The sequence below is a fragment of the Elgaria multicarinata genome, chromosome 1 (assembly GCF_023053635.1).
Source record: "Elgaria multicarinata webbii isolate HBS135686 ecotype San Diego chromosome 1, rElgMul1.1.pri, whole genome shotgun sequence".
In the NCBI taxonomy this organism is placed as follows: Eukaryota; Metazoa; Chordata; class Lepidosauria; order Squamata; family Anguidae; genus Elgaria; species Elgaria multicarinata.
The window spans coordinates 15,531,385-15,557,318 of NC_086171.1; the positions used below are offsets into that span (position 1 = coordinate 15,531,385).

Here is a 25,934-nt window from a genome sequence, read left to right on the forward strand (position 1 = left end):
ATGGCGGCCACATCTAGTGGCAATGCGAACCTTGAGAGCAAGAGTGTGAGTGACCCCAAGCCTCTGCCTATCCCTGCTTTCTTCATTTTGTCTTTTCCCTTGTCAGGTTTCTCCAAAAAATTTCAGAGCTAGGTTGAAAAAAGGGGACCCTACTAACGGATCGCTTAACACCATGAAAAGTCAAACCTTTAAAATTCTTTCTTGGAGAATTCCACATGTGTTTCCCTCCTTCAATCTCTACTGTTGGTGTCTTCTTCAGACAAAACACATGGATTTAGATAGCTTCAACCCAATCTACATGGGATTTCTAAATAGCAATGCCCATTCCATCACTACATTCCATCACTACATGGCTTTGTAATTGTTTTTACATGTGATCAATATGATTTATGATGGATTCCTTCAAATTAATTTTCAATTTTTCAGTCTTATAGCTCAGTGGTAGAGCACATGGTGACTTGAATGCAAAAGGTCACAGGTTCAATCCTGACCAGTTCTTGGGAGGGCTGGAAAAGCTCTGTGACTGAAGAGCTAGCTGCTACTGCCAGTTAGTCTTGGTGGCCTTTCTCATCCTGGTGTCCTTAAGATGTGTTGGACGACAAATCCCATCATAAGAACATAAAAAGAGCCATGCTGGATCAGATCAAGGGTCCATCTAGTCCAGCACTCTGTTCACACAATGGCCAACCAGTTGTCCACCTGGAACCCACAAGCAGGACATGGTACAATAGTACTAACCAGAATGGCCGTGCTGGTTGCAGGTGATAGGAGTTGTAGTCCAACACATCTGGAAGGCACCAGTTTTGGAGAGGCTGATATGGACAACACACTCAGCCAGATGGGCCAATGTTCTGACTTGTTATAAGGCAACTTCCTACCTTCCTATAGCAGCCTACACCATATTCTCCACTTTCTGAGACTTGATATATAAGGACAAGGGAAAACCAGTGCAAGTTTTTCATTCTTGTCTGATCATATTTAATGTGCCCTGTGACATTCATGCCTGGGGCATTTTTTGGGTGGCATGCTAACACATGTGAATGCACCAATGCATGTCGTAATTGTATTTAAACATAACCAGCACATGTGGAACACTTTTATAGGAAAGAGCTCATATCCTGTACCAATAAGGCACCTCTTTTCAACCCTACCCCAGATTATTTTAATATCCAGGGTAGTCAAGAAAGCTAATATTATTAAGCCTCAGTCCTCAAAGCGGTTTGTCCACCCCCTCAGATTTGACAAGCTGAAAACAAAGAATTAATAGCCAAGGGCTGTATAACAAATGTCATATCTACATTTCTCCTCCAATTTTCTAGGAGCCAAGATTCCTCTAAGGCAGCCTTTCTCAACCTGGGGCGCTCCAGATGTGTTGGACTGCATCTCCCAGAATGCCCCAGCCAGCTGGCTGGGGCATTCTGGGAGTTGTAGTCCAACACATCTGGAGTGCCTCAGGTTGAGAAAGGCTGCTCTAAGGCATTCAGTGCTGTCTTTCCCACAAATATGTAATAATGCATGCACTGAACCTAAATTAAGTAACAAAGTTAAAAACTAGAATGCAATAGCTGTAGTTTTTTGGTGTGTGTTTTTAAATTAAGAAACAGATACTAGAATTTCACTTTCCATTTTCATATATATGGATATATTTTGTTTCATTATAGTTCTATTTAATTGTTTGATTATAGTTCAATTATACGTTCTGACACACACTCTGTTTTCAGATTTTAGAAAAACAGTTGAAGATATGTGGCTTTAGAAAAGATAAAGAAGTCACAGATTTGTACCTTGGGGAAAAGTAAGTACTGTGGGTTTTTTGGCTGTTGTGGGCACTGTTACATTTGATTAATCTATACTGCATCCTGTAGGCTAACACTATTTGCATGGGTCAACTGGAAATATATATTTTTGGACTGAACTTTAAAGTACCTAAAACAGAACTTACTTTTCAGTTCCATGAAAATATATTGGGGGCATCACTGCTCTTAAGTCTCATCTTAGCATAGTCTAGGGCCAGATCTACACCAAGCAGGATATAGCACTATGAAAGTGGTATGAAAGCAGTATATGGAGCCAAGATCTACACTATTGCTTTTTAGCAGTAATGAAGTGCACTAACAACTGTTGCGGCCCATTGACAGATACTATATACCGCTTTCATAGTGTTATATCCTGCTTGGTGTAGATGTGTCATGGGCCCCAACAGTTGTCAGTGCACTTCAATACCACTATAAAGCAGTAGTGTAGATCCTGCCTAGATATCAAAATCAAATAAAATAGTGCAATTCTTTTAAGGCTAGATACAGCCCTCCACTTATGCCGTAGAACTTCCCTAGCCTCTTCTCTCCTCTTCACGTGCCTCAAATCTACCTGGAGGATCCCCAATCCTTTGGAGCAGATTTAGGTTATGTGTGGGCATGGGATGCAAAGGGAATGGCCTCCTCCCATATGTACCTGCCGGGAACCTAAGATCATCCTGAGTGGTCCTTCTCCATGAGCCCCTGCCAAAGGAAGCGAGGCAGGTGCTACCAGGAGGAGGGTCTTCTCTCCTGTGGCACCGCGGCTGTGGAATGAGCTCCCTAAGGAGGTTCGCCTGGCACCCACACTACGTTCTTTTAGACTCCAGGTGAAGACCTTTTTTAACAGTCTATAAACTTAATTTTCACTTTGCTGTTTTAAATTTGTATTTCTGCACTTCTGCTGATTTTATCCTGGTTGTGCTTTTATATTGTATTTTATATCATGTTCGTATACTGTTGTTTTATACTTTGAATGGTTTTAATTTTTGTGAACCGCCCAGAAAGCTTTGGCTATGGGGCGGTATAAAAATGCAATAATTCTGCCGACTGTTCTCTTTAGCTGGCAGAATGACACCATTGGATGCAACCGACTGTGATGTGAACACAGGCATGCACAGCACATTTCATTAGGCTGTGCACCCAGGGATTTTTTTAAAAAAGGCGAACATTTATTGAATACTCAATCATAAAGGACATTATTTTTATTCATTCATTTATTAAACCAGGCAGACACTGATGCCCTACTCCGCGTTCGGCTTGCCTGACCATGGGAGGGACGTTGGATGTGGGGAGGGGGATGAAGAGATGCTCCTCAAGCCCCAGCATTGGTGGGGCTTTGTGGTGACACTGGCTGGAGGAGGGGCTTACGGGGAAATATTAGCCTTCAGGGGGCCTCCTCCCGGCCTCTTTGAAGCACAGCTTCCGGCAAAGAGGCTTTTCGCTCCTGCTGCTGAGAGCAAAGGTGCTCTCTCGGATGCAGCAGTCCTTTGGCATGGCAGCAGAGCAGCTGGGTGACCGTTCCCGCTCCGTCTGGATCCTCTTCGGGATCCCCACTCAATGGGCCCCTCAATTCAGCACTTATTGCTTGAGACATTAGGGTATGCCTGGGCACACCCAGAATACCCCTCATGTACACCTATGGATGTGAAGAAGATGACACACACATCAATGGAGAAGAAATATGAAATTATCCCACTTCCCATCTAGTAGATTCATTTCTGTAGTTTCTTGGGAAATGTGTTTATTCAAGAAATCTCAGATTGATTTCATCACTCTGCTTCATTAGAAGACTATGGATTTATTTGATAGGGCAGGAACTCTGATCACTCACTAAGCCTTGTATATGCACACCCTTAGGTAAGACAGAAGAAGTTGTTGTTTATCTCGGTTATTGCTCCCAATCTTTTTTCGTGTACATCTGCTGTGAATATAACAACCCACTCCTATTTAGAGTTAGAAACGCACTGATTTTAATGGTCTTCCTTTGCATAGGATCAGGTTGCACCTTTCTTTCTCCTTCCTTCCCCATTTCACTGTCTAAAAGAACCATCTCTGGCAAGATGAAGAGGAGGAGGAGGAGGAGGAAGGCAAGATTTGGTCCAGGAGCTACTTGTTACTTGCCAAGCTCTACTTAGCTTGTTTCGTAATATTGACCAAAGACTTTCCAGAAATGACAGATTAATTGTTACCAAAGGGATCTCTTGGCATAGAAATAGACAGAGCAACTAGAAGTATCTTGTGAACTCTGAGTCACTGAGTTGCATCCTGTTTTATGCAAACCATTTTGTTGTTTATTCGTTTCCGACTCTTCGGCCGTTGCCACCCCTAGCTCCCTCAAGGTCAAGTCTGTCACCTCCAGAATATCATCCATCCATCTTGCCCTTGGTCGGCCCCTCTTCCTTTTGCCTTCCACTTTCCCTAGCATCAGCCTCTTCTCCAGGGTATCCTGTCTTCTCATTATGTGGCCAAAGTACTTCAGTTTTGCCTTTAATACCATTCCCTCAAGTGAGCAGTCTGGCTTTATTTCCTGGAGTATGGACTGGCTTGATCTTCTTGCAGTCCAAGGCACTAGTTTGCCATTATATCCAAACCAGCAAACAATGGCTTGTGCTTACCCTCCAAATCAGAATTGTTCATCATGACTTGATCCTGCAGTGCAATTTTGGTTTGTCCTAAACAGGAAGTAACCAATAGAATCTAAGCACCCAAGGACAATGTGGAGCAAGTAAGTCCACAGGACATTTGTAGGGTCAGGAACATTACATCTAAACCAGCTGCCCTGATGTTCTGTTGACTAGAATGGGGATGAAATAAAAAGTTACTAACTACTAAAGTCTGTGCATGAACATTTCCAGTACAATTAATGAAGCATAGGGAATTCTGCTTCAGAGAGCTGTCATCTTAAGGAAATTGATTTGTTTAGCAGTAAATCGGAAAAGAATGCTGGAGGCCCCGAAAGCTCACTTCATAAAGGACATGGAAAGACAAGAATCCTTGCGTAAAGGAGCAGGTTTTATATATATCGGAATTAAACCCTACTTGAAACAAATTAAATGCCCTTTGGGTATTATCCCCAGATGAGTTTCTCCAGATTTGTGCCATTGATTTCAGTGGAATGTCTCAAGAGTAAGTTTGTGGATAGCAACCTGATCATCAAAAGGATCTTGATAGGCTTGGAGGTATAAAATGAATGAAACTGATTAATATTAAGTTTATAGTTTTAGAGGAGGAAAAATGGAAGCAATTTGTGTACTGGAAGCCAGGAAAGTTTTCTTTCTGCAGTCTGTAGCAAATAAATAACATTGTACCAAGATTGAGTATTTTGTCCAGCTTTAAGCCATAGTTTAATTGCCAAAACAAGCAAACGAAATCAGAATGCAGCATAATAAGGGATCTGCTCCAGCTGGTCTGTTCAAGGAGCAATTACACCTGAGGGTGTCTAACCTGGCACCTGTTGCCACCAATGCACTAACAAACACCTCTCTTGGTGCCCACCAGGCTCCTCAGCCCTCTTGATTTTTATTTCCTTTCTTACGTTTTTTTAAAATTGTACTTTAAAAAAAGGGGTGGAGAGCTGGAATGCTGTAAAGCAAAGTTCAGCCCTCTAGTGCCAACTTCAAGTTCAAAAGAGTGGTTTTGGGTTTTAGAGCTCAGCTCCACTTGGGCCTTCCTTCACAACATGAACATTCAAACCAGGAAGTCCATAATTTCCCATTTTAAACAAAATGGTAAGGGCATAACCCTATGCATATTTAGACTGGAAAAAGTCGAATTTCCTAGCATGATCCAACATGCATGGCTAGATGGAATATGCTGGGAGTTGTAGGGCTTTTTCCTGTCTAAACATGCATAAGAGTGTACCCTTAAGAGGCTTATTAAGCCGAGCTATGGTCATCTGAACTGGGCCACTGGCAACTAGTTTCTTCACCAGTGACTACTAGTGATATTCAGAAACAAGCCACTGCAATGTTTTTATGAGCAGTATTATAATACAATATCTAAGTGGGAATTAGAAGCTGAAGTTATATAACTTTTCTTTCAGAGGATTAAGAGAAGTCCCTGATTTGTCACGGTTTCGGATATTAAAGTACCTGTGGCTAAACAACAATAAGGTAAATTTGTTATTATTATTATTATTATTATTATTATTATTATTATTATTATTATTATATTTATTTGTATCTCACCTTTTGCCCAATACTGGGCCTCAAGGCAGTATTACAAAGTTTAAAACATACATTTTAAAACATAGGGAAAGAAATGTAAAAAAAAATTAAAATTAAAATACACAACAAAATTATAAGTCAGTAGGGGGAGAAAACAAACAAACAAGGGGACAGGCCCTCGCCTTGGTGTCGCCCTCTTCGGCGGTGCCCCCGCTGGTGGCAGACCCACCCCCAAAGGAGCCTGCCTCTTAAGCTCCCAGTCCCAAAAAGATGCTGCAGCTGGGGGTGAGATGGTTCTGTGCTGGGAGCCTGAGTCTGCTAGGAGGCAGTTGGAAGGTTCCGCAGACTAGGCAAACCCCCAAGGCAGGACAACAGCAGCCTCTGATTGGCCCCTTGCTTTGTAGGCTTCCTCTCCTGGCTGGATCAGATGGACAGTATCCTCCAGGTAGCAGGAGCCTGCCTCTTAAAATATAAAAATATAACATTTGCATGACTTTTGTACTTTGGGCTATATTTTTGGCAAGAAAAGTAAAGGTGGTGGTGGTTTGGTGAATTTACAGTCATGGTACAAACCAGCCAAATTCAGCATTTTGAATTTAAGAGAAAAGGTTTAAGCACATTCGTAACATTCACATTCAAATCAATTGGACTCGTTTTTATTTTTTGCTGGGATTGTGCTTTGTATTAAGTGGTGCAGCTTGGCCTAGCCTTGTGTCCAAAATCCAGGGTCCTGCAATGACCACCCAGAGAACAGCAAGTGATGAGGGTACAGCACAAGCAAACTCCATTTTATTCCTCTATTCATCATGCTGCTACAAATTCAGTAAGCATAAAATGCAACATTACACATAGACTATTATATTTTTAATTCAGGGTTAGAAAACCATTTGTTGTTCTAATATAGAAGGTATGCAGTTTAAACATATTCCACTTTAAACATGGAATAGTGATCCAGTGTGTGGAGAAGAGAAATGTTGTATAATAAACAATGACTAATGAGATTATTAAGGGCCTAAAACTAACTAGGTGCACCTAGAGATATGAAGGCCCAGGAAAAACTCAGAAAAAAACAGACACCCCTTTCCCCAAGCCTGGATGCTATTTTTTCCCCATCTTTTATTCAGAAAAATTGGACAGCTTTGGATTCTGAAATATTTTCTTTTAGGATTTCAGACAAATTATTTATATATTGCTATCCAGTGTCTACTCCCCTTGAAATGATTTCTAAAAACTATGTAATGAGAACACTTTTATAGAAAGACTAGAGATTTAAAATGTCTGGAAATAATGTAGCTATGGGAAAAATATTTTTGTAAAAATCCTCTCTGTAAGATTCCCAGCATAGTTATTTCTTTCATTCCTTATTAAAAGTATTGATCTGAAGTATATTTTACTGATATACATTTATTCTCAGTTTCCCAACATGTGAGTACTGTCACCATTGTGCATTCTTGACTGTAAGTAAATGTGTGCTCTTTACAGTTTGGGTTTTGTTCTTTAGAATCCTGCATTTCTGATATTGAAGCAATCATGTAATGTAGTTCTAATCTAGTCAGACAATAATTTCAAATTTACTGACTGAGTTTACTTTTAAAAGTTTTAAAATACAATCATAATTTTATGAGCAAACTAAGTTATACATAAAATAACTTTAGGAACAGAAAGGCTGCTTTACATTCCTAAAACAGCCCTCCACAGCCTGTTTTGGACTACAGTACCCAGCATTCCTGGTCATAATAAGAGTCATGCTGATCAGACCAATTGTCCATCTAGTCCAGCATTCTGTTCACACAATGGCCAACCAGCTTTTGACCAGGTGTGGAGAATGTGGATAGGGAGACGTTTTTCTCCCTCTCCCATAATACTAGAACCCAGGGTTATCCTATGAAACTGATTGGTGGGAGATTCAGGACAGATACAGCACATAGTTAAAACTATGGAATTCACTACCACGAGATGTAGCGATGGCCACCAATTTGGATGGCTTAAAAGGGAGGTTGGATAAATTCCTGTAGGAGAAGACTATCGATGGCTGCTACCTGTGATGGCCATGTGCTACCTCCAGTATCAGAGGCAGTAAGCCTATATATACCAGTTACTGGGGAACATGGGTGGGAAGGAGCTGTTGCACCATGTACTGCTTGTGGGTTCCTGGTCGACAGCTGGTTGGCCACTGTGTGAACAGAGTGCTGGACTGGATGGACCCTTGGTGTGATCCAGTCTAGTTCTTCTTATCTTCTTAAGTTCTTAACCCACCAACAGAACACAAGTAGCATGTAGTGATCAGGACTAGTAGCCCTTGAGGGCCTTCTCCTCCATGAATTTGTCTAATCCCCCTTTAAAGCCATCTAAATTGGTGGCCATTACTACGTCTTGTAGAGATGAATTCACTGCACTGTGTGAAGAAGTACTTCCTTTTATTTGTCCTGAATCTCCCAGGTCAGAGCCATTTGGATTCCCATCTGCCACTCTGATTCCAAAGTTCCTTTTGAAAGAATGAAACCCAGCAGCTTTAGGTATCTCCAAAGTGGGCTGAGGGCAGTTCCTGGTATCTTAATACAAAGTATATTAAAATTTAAATATGGAAATATTTATTTAAACAGATAAGCGTTATCATGATTGGTCATGAAAATAAATAGACAGACAGAAGGCTTTTTCAAAGTCCTATGACTCATAGGTTCTGGCACTCCCTATATATGGCTGAGAATATGGATGCATGTTTAAGACATATACAATATATATATATATATATATATATATATATATATATATTAATATCCCACATAATTTGGGAGTGCACAAAGGTTTGTTGCCTTGGGCTAACCATAATTGCATGCTGTATAATGTCAACTATGCTGAAAGGCTGTAGTTATTAAATGCTTTAAATCTTCTTTAAACATGGAGACAGAGAAGCTTTACTACTAAGCAGTCGGCTTCTTTGCATAGATCAGGCCTGTATAACATAAGGCCACCTCTCTGTCTACTTATGAGCCCCCGGGCGAATTCTAAATAAAGATTATTTGTGATTCTTTCCCACTTCTTTATGGGAACATGTAAGACTGCTGCTGTTGAACATAGTGGAATAGACTTAAGGGACATTTAATAGACATAAATGTGCATTCGCACAAGTGCGCATTAGCACAAGTGGAATGAAATTGTTCTACATCCTTAAAAAAAATTCAATTCTGTCAATGAACAGACACAGAATAAAAGATGCCTGATTAACGAAATCAGTACATCAATTGAGCTAAGTTGAATCATGCAGACAAATAGCCTCTGTCATTTTCCTTTGCTGTTAAGGACATCAGATGGTCCCAGAGTGGCATTTTAAACAAACTCCATCTGAGATATATAACCTGCTCTTTACAACTCATTGTTTCTAGAAATCGGAGGATCATTCTCTTACACTCAAAAATGCACCACAGTGGTTTATCTCAACATGAGACTCCAACAAATAACGAGTCAAAAAAAATTGAAAACTCATCGGTTTTTCATAACTGTTCCTTTTCATAACTCTTCTCGTGATTTAGTGCTCTCTTTAGTGCGATTCAGACCACGTTTTCACGAACAACACATGAGGTGGTAAACCTCTCTTAAAGGTGCCACTTTAGGTGGGAAAAGGGTGGGTGGGTCTGGCATGATGGAATGTTCTCCCTTGAAAAATTAGAAATGCAACACATAAAAAAAAAAACCACATTGATGGGAGAAAGCTAGGCTTAAACCCGCCTTGCCAGCATCAAGTTTTCTGTGTGCAGGGATTTACTTATTTTTTTCACTGAAGGTGCCTTAGATGCTGTGGAATCTCCCCTCCTCCAGGCACATTTGTTTATTTTATTAAATTTCACATGTTTCTTCCATGATAGATCTCAAGGTGGCATACCTGGGTTTATAGGGCAGGTAGGCTCCCCAGCTGGACACCCACATTAGACCCCACATGCTTCCATTTAGCAAGTTTGCTGCATCATGTGCCTTCAGAGCATGCCCAGGGACCAGGTTATCAGTTCATCTGCAGTTTGTGAGTGCTAGGCCATCATGAAGGTCCGTTTTCTGCTGATCAACACTCTGTCTGCCAACCCACACTGACTGGATGCTGCACTCTGAGTGCTAGCAGACCATAAGCCTTTGCTGCAGCTCTTCTCTCCCTACTGTGAGTGCCTTGTGCCACTTCAGGGCAAAAGAATATGTTTGCGGTTTCAGCACACCACTAATTTATCTCTGCTACTAAATCCAGTTTTGGAGACCACTCAGAGAAGAGCCTTCAAATACAGGCTCCCTCTCTGTTGACGTCAGGCAGGCGCCAGCCTTGGCACCTGCTGAATACTACTCTGATTGGTCAGCCACCATTTTAGTGGCATAATTTGATGTAAAATGTTTTTATTCTGCTTTGACCCCTTTCCCCCCTTTCTTTTTAAATTATTCACCTCTTAGGGATCTCTCTGGATGTAGAGAGGTGTAGAAAATCTATAAATAAATAAATAAATTGTGGGGATAGGTTGGCGTTAAGGTTTTTTTGTTGTTGTTGTTCTTTGAGTGTTGATCTGAAATGTTCTGTATGCAACTTTAACCTGAGTTGAAACTAGACCAATCTCATTCAACTGGCTAATTTAAAGACAGTTTTCTAAGATGCGTTAACCAATATAGTTTTATTCAGGCATTCCAAAAGCTACAACAGGAACAATGTGAGCAGAGCGAGCATGCTAGCCCCCCCCCCCTGTCATTATTATTAGGAACTCTTGGAGGATGACTTCATAATAATAATAATAATAATAATAATAATAATAATAATAATAATAATAATAATAATAATAATAATAATAATTTATTTCTTACCCACCTCTCCCTCTGGATCGAGGCAGAGAACAACATAGAATACAAAAAATATTATAAAATACATAAAACTGATTAAAACATATAAAACGAATACATTATTAAAATAAAAGCCAGACATCTAAAAAAGAATCTCCTGTAGCCACAGCAGCTCTCTGCATGATTCAGAACATGATTTTACAGCATTCTGAATTGTGCATAGAAGCTCTGCGAACACAGCAAACTCTCCTCTTCAGAGGGTCTCCCTCCATGTGTAGAGGGTGCTGAATGCGCTGCAGAAAGGACAGGGCTGGCATGCTCCCTCTCCTTGCATGTTTACTGTCATCGCCTTTGGAACAGCTGAACAGGGTTTATGGCAATATGTGCAAAACCCGAGCATCTCTATACTATGCATTTGATCAATCTGTTTCGATTGTTGTTTTATGTTGTTTTGGAATTGTTTACAGGGCCATTTCATGAAGCCAATATATATGTTTCAGCTCGTCACCAATAAAATGTCACAAACCTCTCATTCTAATTCTCACAATTTAGATTCAGAATCTAAGTTTCTTGAAGCATAACTGCTGCTTGACTGAACTGTACCTCAACAACAATGAAATCAGAGATATAGCAGGTATTGTGTTGACATCACCATTCTTGCATTGCGATTTCTGGGAGCCCAGATATGTTTCATATGCTTGAAATGGGCTTTCCAGGCACACATCATGCTTTGTGAAATATTGGCAGCAGTACATGCTTCCCTAAGAAGAGAAAAAGTTGGGTGGAGTAGTACTGTTATGAAGGATAACAGGTCAGCTATCTGTATGCACTGTGCAGCCCTACACAGCAGGATGAACAATCTGTGAATGCATCCCCATGCTCTTGTCAATATACATAAGTTATAAAAGAGCTTCAGCTATTGGGCAGTATAAAAATGTCATAAATAACTAATGTAAATAAATAAGTTACCTTGTCATGAAAGTAGATCTATAAGGAGTAGAAGAAGAGAGACCTGGAAAATCCAAGTTGTGGGGCTATGTTTTGGCTGAGAAGGCAAAGGTCTACAGCAGGGTTAGACAACCTTTGGGGGCTGTGGGCAAATCTGGCAATTATTGGAACTGTCCTGAGCACTACCACAAAATGACCGCCATGGGAGATGTGGCAAAGGACAAGCAACCTGCCCCAAAGGTCTGAGTCCAAGGCAGAGGTGGGATGTGAGTCCCAGCACACTCAGTAACTTCATTGAACCCCAGTTTTCAGCACCAGCAGAAACCCTTTCCACAGTAAAATGTATTTATTTGGGGAAAGAGGAGGGGGGTACATTGGTGCCCAGGGGTTCCAGGATGCCTACCCCTGGTCTACAGGAAGCAGACAGGTAACATGGTGGTTTGGGTGAGATTTAAGTTGGAAATGAGCCTGGGGACAAAGCTGTCATGTCATGTCAAGGGAGGAAGGGGGCATCTGTGTTGTACTATGATCCAATGTAAGTTTACAACCTTGCAAGTTAATGAGATGGAAACTAAGCACTAATTAACATGGCTAGTAAATTGTCTAGGAATTCTTAATACTGCATGTTTGAATATAGGCTTGATGGGGTCAGCCTCTAGGAGCCCTATACATATAAGAACAGGGAAAGGAGTACCATGTATATGAAAGAAAGCATGACCTGGGGCTTATGCCACCTTGTTGGTGATCATCTCTAGAATGTGTTTGCACATGCTGTGAAGCAGACAGTTGCCTTTTCACACGCTCAATCTGCTCTCTAAATTCAGCCCATATCTTGGAATAACTCTGGACTTGTGTGACTTGACCCCAAGAAGATCTTACTGGAAAAGGCAAGATGTCTCTCTCAGAATGTTAGGAACACAAGTGGAGCAAGTGGCCGAGCTCTGTGGGTTTCCTGAGAAAACCCATAGAGCATGAAAGGCGCATTGATTTCAGAATGTTATAGCTTACATTCAAAGGCAGCTTTAAATGGTATTCAAGGGTGCATGAGTAACATACACTTTATTTGTATTAGAGCTACTATGATAATTATTGTTGTCATTTTTAGGTGCTCTGAGAAACATACATTCATTGCAGATCCTGCTTCTTCATAACAACCAGCTGAAAAACCTGGACAGAACAGTGAAAGAGCTACAAGGAATGCGAAATCTTCAGACCTTAAGTAATGTTGCTAAAAAAAAATCCCTACTCAGAACTACATTGACAGTGAGGGAATCTACACAGCGTACTGAAGGCACACGCAAGCACCTTCAGTGTGCCCCCAAAACGATTGTGTAGATCCTGCCTGAAGAGACGCAGGAAGAGGCAGAGGAAGAGGAGGCTGGGAATCCGGCCGCATCCTTGCCGCCCACCTCCCCGCTGGCCTCCTGCTGCCTCCGGCCAAAGGCCCCCGAAGCGCAGCGAGGAGACCCGGGCCGGGCCGGGCCGCCTCCCTCCCCCCCTCCACCTAGCAGCAGCAGCAGCAGCAGCTCCGCCGGGCTGCGCCGCTCCAAGCAGCCCCTTCTTCACCGCCGCCGGCGCGGCTCTGCTTACCTTACTTACCAGCAGGAGGCCGGCGGGGAGGTGGGTGGCGGCGGCGGCAAGGACGCAGCCGAATTCCCCAGCCGGCTCCTCCTCCGCCTCTTCCTGCGTCTCTTCAGGCAGGATCTACACCATCGTTTTGGGGGCGCACTGAAGGCGCTTGCGTGCGCCTTCAGTACGCTGTGTAGATTCCCTCAGTGCCCACTCATAAGTTTCATAGAAAACCATTGTGAGGAAGAGGATGGAGTCAATTAACCCACCCACCCCCCTTTTTAAGGGTCTTTTGCTGACAAATAGGTTCTGTAATTAAACATTCCAGTATAGGTTTTAACTAGTGTTAAAAAAAAAAAGCTATGCTGAGCAGAGGAAGGGCTAAATGAAAATGCCAGAGACTCTGAAATTTCATTTTAAGATAAACAAGACAGTGCTGGCGCCACGAAGTTTTGCTGTGTGGAATTGCCTCCAGGGAAGTGGGATTATAAACGGTTAACCTGTTGAAAGTGAAAGTGTAAGCAATCTTTCTCCATTTTCCCCCCCTAAAGGAATGCGCTCATAGATCATACTAAGCTTTCGGGACTTTAAGAAGTCGGAACTAATTTAATGCCTTAGTAAAGTAATTAGTGGAGGTGTTTAATATCATCCAACCGGCTGATAGCAGGCTGAATGTTTCATGGCAAGAAATGTAAGGGCGACTTGAACCTGAACCTGAGCCAAGCTGATGCCGAAAACAAGTTAAGAGTAGGATCATATTGCAGTCAGGTTTTTAAAGATGTTACGATGTTTTTAAAAAGATGATTTAAAATATTCATTTCGAAATGATCATATATGAGATTGGACCAGCTTCCTGCTAGATCCATGTTCTAGAATTGGGGTGGGGGCAAATATAGAGAGTTTGATCCAGACTCAGTCACGGTTAGAGTAGACCCACTGAAATCAATGGGGCACGTAAGTCATGACTAATTTAAGTCCCATTTATGCCAATGGGTTTGATCTAAGCATAGTCTGAACCCAACCCAGATTATTTATTTTAAGAATGCCTGTGCCACATTTCAGAACTAAAATGTTCTCCCAACATGGCTTACAAACTTCAAAAGTAACAGCTAGTATAATATAATAAAACAGGGATGGGCGGAAGGTAGATCTCCAGATGTATTGGCTTTCAACTCCCAGAAACCCCTGCCAGCATGCCCAATGGTCAGGAATGCTGGGAGTTGAAGTCCAAAAGAGCTGCAGATCTACTTTCTGCCCACCTCTGTAACGATACTCTGTAACCACAGTAGAAGTCCATAAGTAGAAGAGCAGCATAACACAAAACAATAAGATGTTAACCTAAACCAGCCTTCCCAAATCCAGTGCTCTCAAGTTGTGCCAAAGTACAACTCCCATCATTCCCCAAGGTTGCTGGACTGGATAGATCTTGAACTGAGGTAGCAAGGCATTTGTCTTAAGCAAGAATGTGCATTAAGATAATTTAATGTAGATTATTATGTTCCAACCATTAAAAGAATGAATTTGAGTATACAGTCTTTCTTTATAAATGTAAGCACATCAGTTGCTGAAGGACCTCTACTGAGAAGAAACTGTGCTACACAGGACTGTGGTCACTCGACCTTTATAGATCCTGCACTGAACAAGAGCAATGTCCCCAAAGAGTATAGAAAAGTAACAACTGTTTCTATTTTACAGACAAAATCTTGATGAATTGTTCAGTAGTGCACCTGCTGGCATATAAAATATGCCCTCAATTGAATCCAGATATATTTATTTATTTGTAATAATTTTTAGGAATCCCTGATGCTGTGTATTTGAACTGAATAAAGGTCTGATTGGGTCCACTAGTTGCTGTTCTACCTGAAGGCACTGAAGATGATATACAACATTAAAACCAAACACAACTAATTACAAGTAAAATCCATGTTAAAAACCAAATAACATAATAAGAGCACTTAGTTCCCATTGAAATCAACATTATGGTTAACTTGACCCATTGATTTCAATGGGACCTAGCTTCAACTATCGAGTCTAGCAGCAATCCAATAGGTACATCTCCATTCAAACAGAAATGGGAGTCCAGGCATAGAGTTAAAGGAACTAAAGAATGGCATTTTATATTTAGGGGGAAAAAACAGCTAGCTATTCTAATAAAATGGTAGGTCTACCATTTTGCAAGCAGTATGCGTTGTACATTTTACCTTCTTGCATGCAGAGTTTTAGGTTCTGTACACTACTTGACAGTATCAATATTATTTCTAGAGAAGTTATAGAATTTCTACTTTCTAAGCATAAAAGTAGTATTCTTTCTACTGCTGCCATCTTGTGGTTCTTTGAATATAATTAATTAGAATAATTACGTTGTTTATTTTTTAGGAGAGGAAAGACTTCCCAAAAGTGCATGCTTTTAAAAAAAAGATTGTAAAGCTTTTTCATGGTCATTAAATAGAAAAGAGATTAGATTATAAACAGATGCTGCCAATAATAATAATAATAATAATAATAATAATAATAATAATAATAATAAATACAAGACCCCTGATACATTCAAAATGTCTTCCCAAGCTAATGTTCAGAAGGCGACAGTGCCATTGTGACGTATCACTGATATGGTTTCTTCTTGGTTGTTGTTGTTTTTTTAAAAAAAATCCCTTGTGATATGTGGAACAAGAAGTGACATAATATGGGCAGAATCTACGCATTGCATTCAAAGCGCCTCCCCGCACTTTTTTTCCCCCCACAGCAAAATGTCACATGCCACACTGCTCTCTCCCTACCATTGTTTCTTCCCGTTTACTGCGATTTGTTCCATTTCCCCGGGTCACTCATCTATCAAATCATGTCTTCCTACCGCAGCAATAGGGTGTTCTAGAAAGGAGGTGTAATGTCCTCCTCACAGATGACATCCTCTAAAGTGCCTGGATGTTTTTGTTTTTTTAACTGGGGCCTTAGCTAGATGGGGCTTTATCCCAGGGTGATCCCTGGGATCGTCCCTGTGCGTTCACATGACACACAGGGGATCCCAGGATCAGGGAGGGATGATCCCTCCCTTGCCCCAGGATATAGCCCTACACTTTGGGCCCGGTTTTTCTGTGGTCCCGGGCTGAGCCCGAGACCGCAGAACTCATGGCCCGTTGCCGCGGATTGACCCGGCTCCACGCAATTCCTCACGCAGAGCCTGGAGCCGCGCATGGGGCGCAGCACTGCACCCATTGGGGGTAGGGTGGGGGGAGCGGGGAAATTAATTTACATTTTAAAAAAGCACCTACATTTAGCGCAGGAGTGTTCATGCGCTCCTTCCTTTTTAAAAATAAAAAATAGTGGGCACAATGCCTCTCCTTCTGAGGTTGTCGCGCCTCACATGTAAATGGAGGAGAGATCTCGCGATAATCACATTGAGGGATCTTCCCTCCTCCATCGCGTGATAAGAGGTAGGTCTAGCTAAGGCCTGGGACAAGCGGAGACGTGAAAAGCTCGGGAGAAAAAATGGCTCCACTTCGTGCCGAAAGTGTACTGATCACCCATTGGCTAAAATGTTCAAGTGGAAATGTAACTATATATGGTCAGCCTACAGGGGGCGGGGAGGAAAAAGTGCAGTGTTGATACAGACATAAAGGGAAATATCGGGTTAACACCTTATAAGGCAGGATAAAAGGGCCCCTTTCACAGCGGAGAGTACCGTCGCATGCAGCGTTACAGAGGCAGATTTCAAGAAACGCGATGTGAATCACAAGGCTTCAATGCACACTGAGCACGCAGAACAAGCGGGAGGAGGCGCTTTCAGTAGGATGTGTAGATTCCCTCATGGTTACGCATTGTTGTCTTTGAGAGCTGCAATTGGATGAAAAATGTGAGATATGCCAGTGCAGCTGAAAAAGTACTTGCACACCTAAAATAGGCCCTGCATCCCTTTGGAAGTAAGCTCTATTGAACTTAGTGGGACATATTGCTGCAAAAATGTGCATATGATTGGGCTGTGCAGATTTTAACTATTTGTGCTTTAAACCAGAGGTATTGAACCTCTTTCAGCCTGAGAGCCAAATTCATTGTCAGAGTTCTCAGGGGTCACATTCCAGTAGCGGATGAGGCCAAAGGCCAAAAATACTAGTATATTTTATTTTAAATCCCTTACTTAGGGTGACCATATGAAAAGGAGGACAGGGCTCCTGTATCTTTAACAGTTGTATTGAAAAGGGAATTTCAGCAGGTGTCATTTGTATATATGGAGAACCTGGTGAAATTTCCTCTTCATCACAAAAGCTGCAGGTGCCCTGCCCTCTTTTAAATCTGGTCACAGTATAGCTGCAGCATAACTCCTGCAGCTTTAACTGTTGTGACAAAGAAGAAATTTCACCAGGTAGAACATGCATACAAATGACATGTTCCCCTGAAATTCCCCTTTCTATGCAACTGTTAAAGATACAGGAGCCCTGTCCTCCTTTTCATATGATCACCCTACCCTTACTGCCAGAAAGTAAGGCTTAGGAGAGGCATTTGAACCTTTTAGAATGGGGTGGAAATGCACCAAAGCAAGGCCAGAGCCACACCAAGTGGGTTATAACTAGGGTGACCAACTGTCAGGATTTCCCCAGATTTGTCCTGGTTTTTGTTCTTTCCATGGTGTCAGGGGGGATTTTCTATAATTTTCAATAATGTCCTGGAATGACACACCTTCCTCTTTAAGGCTGCCATAATTATGGCAGGAGGGAGTGACATGCTTTCTTGAGGCACATCATTCCCCCACCCCAAGCTCCAATTGAGGTCTTAAAGGGGAAAGTGGGTCATTCATGGACATTATAGAAAAGGCCCCAATTGGAGTGGATGGTGGTGGTGCAGAATGAAATCCTTTCCCCTCCTCCACTCCAATTGGGTTCTTTAAGGTGGCGGGGGAATAACGTACTTTTTGCAGGACTCAGAAAGCTGCTTCCCTCCACACACACTAGGTGTCCTCTTTTTTGGTTTCCCAAATATGGTCACCCTAGATATAACACTAGGAAAACAGTTTGAAAATGGTATATGGATTGTGTCATGGAGCGTCATCACAGGTGGGGGGAAATCGCGTTTGCTTCTGTCCCTCATTACTTCTCATTCTTCCCGGCCAGGAAAGAGGAAGTAAAGATCACATGTCCCATTCAGGGGCTGTTTTTAGCACGCTGCTTTTCCTGCACACAGCAGGAGAGCGTGGCACAATCCATTTTAAAAAAAGTCAGGGTTTTGGGGTTTATTTTGCGACGGAAAAACGAGTGGAGAAGCAGGAGGCACATGGGAGGTGGATGATGTCATCTAAAGGATGCACGCACATCTGTAAGTGGGCAATAGTGAGCATGCGATAAAACACTCATCTGAGTGTTAACGATAAAACGCTCATGGGCCCCAACAGCTATCAGTGCACTTCAATACTGTTATACAGAAGTAAAGTAGATCCTGCCCTGGAAACTACCAAAGAAATGGTGTTGGGAGCCAGTGGGAGCAGCATTTTTCTGAGGAACTCCAGATTGGGTCCCAATCTCCATCCAGATGAGGTACTTGCATGCCTGCTTTAAACCTTTACTGAATGGTAGATCCTGCCAATTCTGCCAACTCTCTTCTGAATCACTAAATCAGAGTAAACTAAGGGAACTAGAACCTACACTTTCCATACTACCTACAGGGAAAGAAATTGTATTCAGGGGACCTTTGGATCCAGGACGACTCCCTTTTTCTTCTTTTTTTAAAGGAATCAAAATTCTAAAAAAAATGATGGGAGAGTTATCTACTAACTGGCATGTGTTTCTAGGCACAAATTTCACATGCTTTCAAATAAATCTATAAGCATTATGTAAACTTTGCCAGGGAAAGGTCATGACCTCTGGCATTCTACAAGTATTCGAGGCCACAGCACATTGAGAAAGCAACGGTACGATGCAGCATGACGGTGTCACGTAAAGCAATTACGTAATACAGCCTTGGACAGAGACGGGACTGTGGCTGACATCCCTGCATTGGATTTTTGAAGCTTTTTCAGCCACCTGACTAGTGATGTTGGTACAGATAGACCCATACAGCTAATACTTGTTAGTCACTTTTTATAATGGAATTATAAACAGCAAAAGAGAGTGGATTTGACCCTTCTGCCAATCTTGGGATCTTAGTGTGTCTGCCATCTGTATACACTACTCTGCGTACAACTGCATAAACATATAGAATTTGGGTCAGGTTAGCTAGGAACTCTTTTTCATGTATTTAAAACGGGGAAGAATTCTGGAAATCACTAATGTTATTTTTATTGCATATTGAAAAATAAATACTAAAGAGCATGCAACTGTACAAAAATATCATAATGAGTGACAAACCAATACAATAGAAAATAACTATATAGCAATGTTCAAAGCAAGCAGAAAAAGCTGCAGGAGCCTTGCCCTCTTTAGCTAGAGTGATCAGATGCAAAAGAGGGCAGGGCTCCTGCAGCTTTAACTGTCGTGATGAAGAGGGAATTTCACCAGGTGCTGCATGCATACCAATGACACCTGCTGAAATTCCCTTTTCTATTCAACTGTCCTCCTTTCCATATGGTCACCCTATGCAGCCCCCCTCCATTAAACCCTGCCTTAGCAAAGCTCAGTTCCCCTCCCCTAAAAAAAAAAAAAAGCCCTGAAGACTGAATTTCAACATTCAGTGCAGTTTGATATTTTGAATGCTTCTAATGTCACCAAAGTGTGATGAGGACTCAAAAAATCTCCCAACTAGAAATGGAGAAGTGGCAATTCTATTAAGGCTACTGTCTCACTGCTATATATGCCTGGGGGTAGACTGCCTGCATTATTAGCATAGGGAGGGAGAAGATGTGTGTTCTTAAAATGAGTGTTTTAATAGTTCGCTCATTACTGGCCACTCACAGATGTTCACAGTTAATTGTGACAATGGCATCAACCTGCTGTGCATCTCCTGCTCCATTATCCCATTCCAGCATAAAAAATACCTCAGAAAACTCGACTCTTCTGGGATAAATTGATATTTGTCAGGTTTTCCTGCCATGTGCAGCTCTACAAAATGCCCACTAGAGGGCACTGTCCCATTTAACTGCATTGAGGCTGTACAAGCCATGTGGGTGCTGCTCCCTTCCTGCTCTCTTCATGTAATTAGAGCTTGTTGCAGAAGTGGAAGAGATGCAGGAAGCAGAGTCATGATAAAGGAACACGATTTTCCCCTGTCTGAAGGAGCTCATAGTGCAATGCATAATGGGAAAGTCGTGGATTATATTCTTGATCAGAGTATCCAAGTTTATCCAGTTAATTGTAAAGAATAAAGTACTTTAAAAGGTTCATCACACAGACTACCACCAAAAGGCATTTGTTGCAGGGCTTTTTTTCCATGCAGCTCACAATGGGGCCACTATGTTCAGGAAGGATATATTTTCTGAATATGAACCAGGCGATTATGTTTGTATAATATCTATTGAAATATGCATGAGGTTGCCAAGTTTCTGCTCAGTAATTTTGGCTGTTGTTCTCTTTGTTTCAACTCTTGCAGACCTGTTTAACAACCCACTGTCGCATGACGGCAGATACCATCTGTATGTAATATACCACATTCCTTCAGTAACGTTGCTTGACAGAAAAGGTAGAAGTTGTTTTCTTAACAGACATATTTTTGCAATTATGAACAAGAAACATTATTCTTATGACTGTCCTCACTCAGTAAAGCTATTTGGCAAAATCTGATATGCAGGGAAAGTTATAGTTGTACGATTGGTTTTGTATCCCTATCAGGTCCTTCCAATTTGGGGAGCTTAATCTTGGAAGCCTGCCTTTGTCTTTTACAAGTTTTCATTTAACTTTTATAAAATTATTTGGGTCTATTTTAAGAAATTTACTTCAAGGCAAATTTGATTAGATGCAGTTGTAGTAGCTAATTTATTTTAGTTTTCAGAGAGGCAGTAGTATTATTTTTAAATTCTAACACATTTATTATGGCATAAACTAGAGTCTTACGGGCAAAGAAGGGGAGGGAATGTAAACATGAGGTCAGGGAAATGCGATGCAAAGAAAAAGACACTGATGATTCTGTAAAACACAGGTGGCTGCAAACTAAGTGGACCTAGGGTGACCATCTGGAAAGGAGGACAGGGCTCTTGTATCCTTAACAGTTGTCTAGAAAAGGGAATTTCAGCAGGTGTCATTTCTAGACAACTGTTAAAGAGACAGGATCCCTGTCCTCCTTTCCACATGGTCACTCTAAATAAACCACCTCTCCTTCTTAATAACAGAACTTATAAATCTTTTAACAAAATGGCAATTTTGTTCCCTCAAGTTCCCATAACCAAATCAACTAAGAGTGTAATCTCATGCATGTTTAGTCAATGTTCTACAAGTCCCAGCATTCCACAACCAACATGGATGGCTGGGAATGCTGGGAGCTGTAGGACTTTTGTCTGTCTAACCTTGCATAGGATTGCACCCTCAGGGAGGTTTCAGAAGCAATTTGCAACATAGCAGGGGAAGGCGGCTGATGAAAACAAAAATGTCAATAGTTCCAGTGGCAGTAGAGATTATCCATTGGAAGTACCTAAAGAAGCTCTCTTAACTATTGCCACAAGCCTTCTTTGCTAGAAATACTACGCTACTGCCTACAAACCACGCAAGTCTAAACCTTTAGTGCTAGGGCTGTTACAAAGCATAGTTTGGGTGAGATGTAGGGTAAGTCCTGCTTAGAGGAAAACACACTGAATTCAGCGGGATACATCAATTTCGGTGGGTCTAGTCTAACTAAGCAATCCTATGGTTATTTAGATGGAAAAAGGTCCTACAACTCCCAGCACGCTGGCTGGGGAATGCTGGCAATTGTAGGACTTTTTCCCCCCTATACATGCATAGGATTGTGCCTTAAGTCTTGTTCTGGCCCTTAGCTTTTAGATAATGCATGCATATGTTACAGAAGGCCTCTTTTAATATGCTTCTTGCCACCTGCAGTTGTGTGCATTGAATAGTCAATCAAAATGTTTTAGTTCAAGTATTTTAAACAATTAATTTAACTAGTACTTCATTTTAAACTATGTATTGCACTTATTGGTGTTATTTTCTAACATTACTATTTTTAAATATTTGTGAGACATGGCTACATTTTACATATGATTTGGCATACCTAAGGTACTCAGTCACACATTTGTTATGTGTAGACTTGATCATTTTAATTGGTTCCCTAGATACTGCTGTTAAAAGACCTGCACTACACGTGAGATGATTCTGTCAGAGCTGCTTGTTCTAACTTTTTGCTCACACTTATCCTCATACTATGCTGTTGAGATTAGTATGCTGTCTTCTTGTTAATAGGAAAATTATTCAGTTGATTTTTCACTTGGAGAATGGATGTCCATGGAGGCCAGCCTTAGCCACTGCATTTGTCTGTTTTAAAAAAGGCACAGCCCATACGTGGTGAAGCCAGCGTGGTGTAGTGGCTAAAGTGTCAGACTGGGAGTCGGGAGATCCGGGTTCTAGTCCCTACTTGGCCATGGAAGCTCACTGGGTGACTTTGGGCCAGTCACAGGCTCTCAGCCCAGCCTACCTCACAGGGTTGATGTTGTGAGGATAAAAATGGAGAGGAAGATTATGCCTTGGGTTCCTTGGAGGAAAAAAAGATGGGATGTAAATGTAATAATAATAATAATAATAATAATAATAATAATAATAATAATAATAAGCTGACCACCATATCATAACTATAACAGACCAGGTCCTTAAGTTTACTATTGCACTGCTCTTGAGACCCTACTGAGAAGTAGCTGAATACCATCTATTCCTATTTTACAGAAATAACCAAAAAAGAAAGAGAATCAGCTCTGCATATTTACAACCACGAGAAGACCCTTGTCCTCCAGTCTATAGGATTTGGGAAGAGAATAGACATACCACTACTGCCGAAGGCAGTAACTAGCCTGACACCCACTAAAGTGATGCCTTTGCCTCCAGGTATTTCACAGTAATTTGAGAGAAAAACACAAATGAATGTTATTCACTCCGGCATACACTAAATGGCTTTCACAATTTATACAAACTTCTATAATTGCACATGACCACCCAGCGTCACATGCGCCCCTCGGGGCCAAAGTGATTCTCAAGCCCCATTTTAAAACTATATAATCTCATATAAATTACTCTTCAAGGCATTGACAACCATTTAAATAGCCTTAGTTTTTCTAGACCCTCAGTACTGAAGTATTTCAGACTCTGAGGACCCGTGAAAAGAACGTTCATGAGGCGTACTGCATAGCTGCCTTCTTTCTAGTTCTAGGGAGAACGCTTGGTTTCAAGCTTTGGGATTAGGGCGATGGTTGAGGTTCAAGGATTTGCAACTGCCTTCAGTTATTATTCAGAGTGATTGTTGTGCTACATTAGAATCAATGCATACAATCCTATGCATGTTTAGACAGTGCTGGCTGGGGAGTGCTGGGAGTTGTAGGACTTTTTTCTGTCTAAACATGCATAGGATTACACCCTAAGGGCTCAAATCAATGGGAGGCTTACAAGTATCCACTACAAAGTGGGAGGTGCCTCACATCTCCCGCTCTGCGTTTTAGCTAGATGGGTGATTTTGCCCATCTAGCGGAGGCTTTGGGGAGGGTGAGGGAAGGAGTCTGGGGGCAGCTGGGGATACCTCGTAGCCCCACATCCTCAGTCTCTTCCCCTCCATGCCACCAGGAATGCATTCTTTTCCCCATCACCTTACTCTTGTTTTGCAAGCATGGAGAGGTAGCCGCTGTGATTCTCTCTATGCTGGCTATGAGGGGGAGGAGGAGAGGTGGGGAGTGCCATTTCTAAGCTTGGAGCCCTGTCTATAAGCTCAGAGACAGGAAATCACACAATCCTATGTCGTCGTCCCCAGATGCTGTTTCCGGGCCATAGGATTGCTCCGTAAAATTCTTAGGAACACAGGAAGCTGCTTTATACGGAGTCAGACCATTGGTTTATCTAGCCTAGTCTTGTTGACTCTGACTGGCAGCGGCTCTCCAGGGTTTCAGGTGGGATTCTTTTCCTTGCGCTACCTGGAGAAGCCAGGATCGAACCTGGGACCTTCTGAATGCCAAGCAGGTGCTCCATCACTCTGAGTCATGGCCCCTCTTTAGATTCTAAACCTCTCTACCCACGCCCCTAGAAATAAGTGTCACATTCAGGAAACAATTTTGGCATCATTTCCCCACCCACCCCAACACTCATCCTTTAAAACAAATGGCATTTAGAACTTAGCATTAGGTATCGCTTGAGTAAAGTGGTCTACAAACTTTAATAGCTTTTTCTCATTTTGCTTTAAGGTTGCGAGTTTGGAAATCACCTGGTTAAGTAAGTGGTTCTTCATTCCAAAGTATTAAAATTTAAGTACAAAACTCCCTGTTACTTACAAGTAAAAACAATGGTCTAGTGGCACCTTAAAAACTTATGTATTGTGCCATAATCTTTCACGTCCACTTCCATCAGATGCAAGACATGGTATCTTGAATTGGCAGATTGTGTGTTGTGTGTATGTGTGTGTGCATTCACTGCCTGATTGAGCCATTTGGAAAATATTCTGATTCACCTCTTCAAATCTAGATGTTGTAGGACTGCAGCTCACCGCTCATCTGGGCTGGTGCAAGTTGCAGTTTAACAACAGCCGGAGGGCCACTCGTGGGCCCACCCGATTTAAAGCCCTAAAAGACTCGGGGCCAGGTCTCCATCCATATTTACTATCTGGACTCCAAAATCATCATTTGAAGCACCCTGCAGGTGCCCCCACCAAATGAAGCAAGGCAAATGCTGGCAACAGATGACCTTTTCAGTGGTGGCACCCCATCTGTGGGAATGTCTTCCACAGAGTGTCTTGCCTGGGGGCTATGTTGAATAAATTCCTGGGTGTATAAAAACCTGAAGACCTTTTTATTCACCCAGGAATTTAAAGAACTGTTTTAGCGCCTTTAGATTTCTGCACTGTTTTACTTTTTGCTGGTGGATTTACTTTTTATTATGTGGGGCACTGTTCTTACTCCTTGGCACTGAATAGTGGGCCTTAAAGATACTCCTCTGTAGCTTGACTTTACCCTTTGGGTTCTACTAAATTGGCTTTATTTTCTGTGGCTACATGGTACAAAAAAAAAAAAAAAAAAAATCCCGTATCAAAATATTTTGAATGCATTGGGTAATGAATATTAGAGCCAGAAATCTGTTACTTAAACATTAGGTTCCTTACTATACATTGTAAATTTATTGTCAATTACTACTTTTAAAAATTATTTTTTGGTTCTTATGAAGAATTCCATTTGAAAATCCAGAGGATGCTGTCTTTGTGAGGGCAACAAAGCGCTCTGTAATGGAGTTCTCGACTGTCGATTGGGAGAAAATGCCCACCAGTGAAGAAAAACGCCTTGGCAGCAATCCAGAAAAAAGACCAGAGAAGCTGATGTTCAGATTCAAATAGGAACATCTTTCTGTAGACAGCAGTGTCTCCCTTAAGAACTCTCTTTCGTGTTTTTCATAGTAAATGTTCTTGCTGTAAACCTCAATTAAGAACATTTCAAGCATGAAAATCTTACTGTGTATTATTATTTTAGGTCTCAGTGCACAATCTTATGGCTTCTAGATGGATGCTAGGTATTTAGACAGTACTACGGATGTCATAGATAGTACTATGAAATGGGAGGGGG

General features: G+C 41.6%; 1 protein-coding gene across 1 annotated transcript; it reads left to right on the forward strand.

Annotated features, from left to right (window-relative positions):
* Positions 1–25,708, forward strand: LRRC72 (leucine rich repeat containing 72). Its single transcript, XM_063147589.1, has 9 exons — positions 1–45; positions 1,722–1,795; positions 5,839–5,908; positions 11,321–11,402; positions 12,822–12,935; positions 20,795–20,884; positions 23,071–23,229; positions 24,570–24,597; positions 25,543–25,708. The coding sequence occupies exons 1-9, from the start codon at positions 1–3 to the stop codon at positions 25,706–25,708; spliced, it is 828 nt and encodes a 275-aa protein (XP_063003659.1).
* The last annotated feature ends 226 nt before the right edge of the window (positions 25,709–25,934 follow it).